We start from the raw sequence: 2,670 nt of genomic DNA, 5'->3' as shown, positions 1-2,670 counted from the left end.
ATGGGATAATGTTCGTTCTCGGAACGGCTGGCCTTCTCCTATCCTGTCTTCCTTCTCTCTTCGATTTCGGGACGATAAAAAAAAAAATCGTTAGAAAAGCCGTATTCGATTATGTCACTTTTCTTAAAAGTCAAACATGGCTGAACCAATGAGTTTGCGAGATTCTGCTTTGTGGAGCAAGACTAGACGTCCAAAGCGGAATCTCATTGGTTCAGCCATGTTGACTAAAAAAAAAGTCACATAATCGAATACATGAATCTTACGTATTCTTGAGAGACATGAATCGAATACACTTGAAACTTGCACCATTCCTATCTGGTTTGATTATTAAAATCTAAACTCTTGATCCTAGAGAACCAGCGGCGATAACAAGTATACTGCACCCGTTACGGCGGTAAAGGAGCATTGTTGTCTATGTTTGTTTTATACTTCTTGAGACCAAATAGTACTTTATTTCGAGTCTCTCTTGTTGGAACTTTGATTCTTAAAATCTAAACTCTGGATCCTAGAGAACCAGCGGCGATAACAAGTTAACTGGACTCGTTAGACAAGAGCAAGCCCTGGATCTACTGAAAGCTCTACAGACACTCAACATTGATTTGAATATTCTGACCAAGACACACATTGGAATGACGGTGAACAATCTGAGAAAATCCAGCAAAGATGACGAGGTTATCAACTTGGCGAAAACTTTGATCAAGAACTGGAAGAAATTTATCCGTAAGTTTTAGTTCAACTACCTACTTGTCCATTTGCCTGTTTTTTTTTTCTGACTAACACATTTAGGCTCCTTATCTACCAACTCATCATTCAGGCTACTTATCTGCTTATCTACCAACCATAGATTAACAATAGTAATAATAAGAATGAGAATGGTTTATTTAATGTAACTATAAAAATATCTTCCTTTTGTTCCCATATACTTATACATATGGGAACAAAAGGAGAACCCATTGCTACTTTTCAGAAACAGTTTTCTTATGAATGATTTATTTCATTGAACTTCTTCTTGCTTCTGTCTTGATTCTATATTTCATTGTTGTTTTCCAATTAATATTTTTGTATTTCCTTCTTCATTTTATTTTTGTTTTCAATATTTTTTTTTTTAGAAGAAGAGAGAATCTAACTCGCGGCGTGCTATCCGGATCGTCAATGTCAGGGGCAATAGTCTGGAAGAAAAAAAATATTTTGTTTTTTTTTTTTTTTTGGCTTAATGGAGTCGTTCAGTATCACCGGTCAAACCCTTCGCCTCTAACTCGGGCTTCTACATCAAGGATGACTCGTACCCCAAAAACCGGCTAGAAAGTTCAACCGATAAGATGAAGCGTGCGCCAAGAACATAGACAACCAGACACAAAAACTTAAGCAACATTATCGGGAGGAGCTCAAGACACCGGTTAAGAAGGTTGACCGGTTAGGCAGGTACAGGTCAGACTTTTCTTTTTCCTTTCTTTTCTTTTTTTTTCTAATGTTATTTAATGATAATATCTTAAACTGGGCTAATGTAATGAAAGGAAAGATATCCTATTCCCTTTCATTTTGGACAAAAGATTAGGAGTACATGGATGAAATGTCCGCAAAAAAAAAAGGAGTCTCCATGTGTGTCCATGATTCCATTCAAGAGAAAATAAATCCAATAACCTGACATTTCACCGCCTATTTTCGACGGAGCCAAACAGGATATTGCGCTGGTAACTACGTTTTGGCGGCTTGTATAACCTTAGAATTATGGGAAAATCTAATAATAATAATAAAAAAAGAAAAGTTTTCACCCCCCTTAACTTGAACGTTACTAACCCGATGGGACTGTTTAACAAAATGGTTATTGTTTTAGGACCTTATGTTTGGAGGATGAACCTACCTCAAGACGTCGTAAAGAGACGTGAACTCGGCATGTCTTAGTCAATCCAACACACTAAAGACTCCTCCTATGACTCAGTGCCTACCAAAGAACAGGAGAAAGAAAAGAAGGAAGCGAAGAAAGAAGAACCTACTTCTTAGGAACAACAACCTTTAAGGTCCTCCTCGACCCTTGTTTTTCTACTTCAACTAACATGGAGATCAGGGACCTATCGAAGTTTAATTTAACTAGGGTTCCCATTTCTTTGGGATCTGGGAACTGTTTCCCTCACAACTACTTCTATAGATTCATAGTACTGTTGTTTTTTGGGTGGATTTTCCGACAATCCGCACAAAACGTGACTCCATTGTGTAACGTTCATCGTTCAGCGTTCTACGCATGACGAATGCAGGACTTAGAACAAGTTTCTTTGTACTTGAAAGTGTAACCTCATTGTTGATTGTTGTACACTGTTATTTTTACTTGACGCATCCAAAGTTTTTTATTAAAAAGGGTGTTTGTTAGTGTTCATCGTTGATTGTTTTGAGGTCTGACAACCACAACTTCATTGTGACAATGAACAAAGGTCCCAAGTTCATCGTTGTACATAGGAGTCACTCCTTCCAAAGTAAACTTTATTACCAGACCAGAAACTTCTACGTACGATGCATCGTGTAGAACGCTGAACGATGAACGCTGCACAATGGAGTCACACTTTCGGCGGAATCCCCGTCCATTACTTACAGGCGTAGACTTCGGTAGTTATAAGAGCTCTGTAGGACGAAGTTAAGCAATCTATTTGTACCGTGGGAATTTTTAAAATTTTTCAT

The 2,670-nt window shown here is 37.8% G+C and overlaps 1 protein-coding gene across 1 annotated transcript in view; it reads left to right on the top strand.

Annotated features, from left to right (window-relative positions):
- Positions 1 to 509: 509 nt before the first annotated feature.
- LOC103523157 (transcription elongation factor S-II-like) overlaps positions 510 to 2,670 on the top strand; it is a gene marked incomplete at both ends in the record, with an annotated part of 10,185 nt that continues 8,024 nt past the window's right edge. Inside the window, one exon of the mRNA XM_008488225.1 lies at positions 510 to 720. Within this exon, the coding sequence (XP_008486447.1) occupies positions 510 to 720 (211 nt within the window). The remainder of the gene's footprint in view (positions 721 to 2,670) is intronic.

Source organism: Diaphorina citri, unplaced genomic scaffold, assembly GCF_000475195.1.
Source record: "Diaphorina citri unplaced genomic scaffold, Diaci psyllid genome assembly version 1.1 scaffold16240, whole genome shotgun sequence".
NCBI lineage: Eukaryota > Metazoa > Arthropoda > Insecta > Hemiptera > Psyllidae > Diaphorina > Diaphorina citri.
This window is presented reverse-complemented; position numbering and strand designations above follow the sequence as displayed.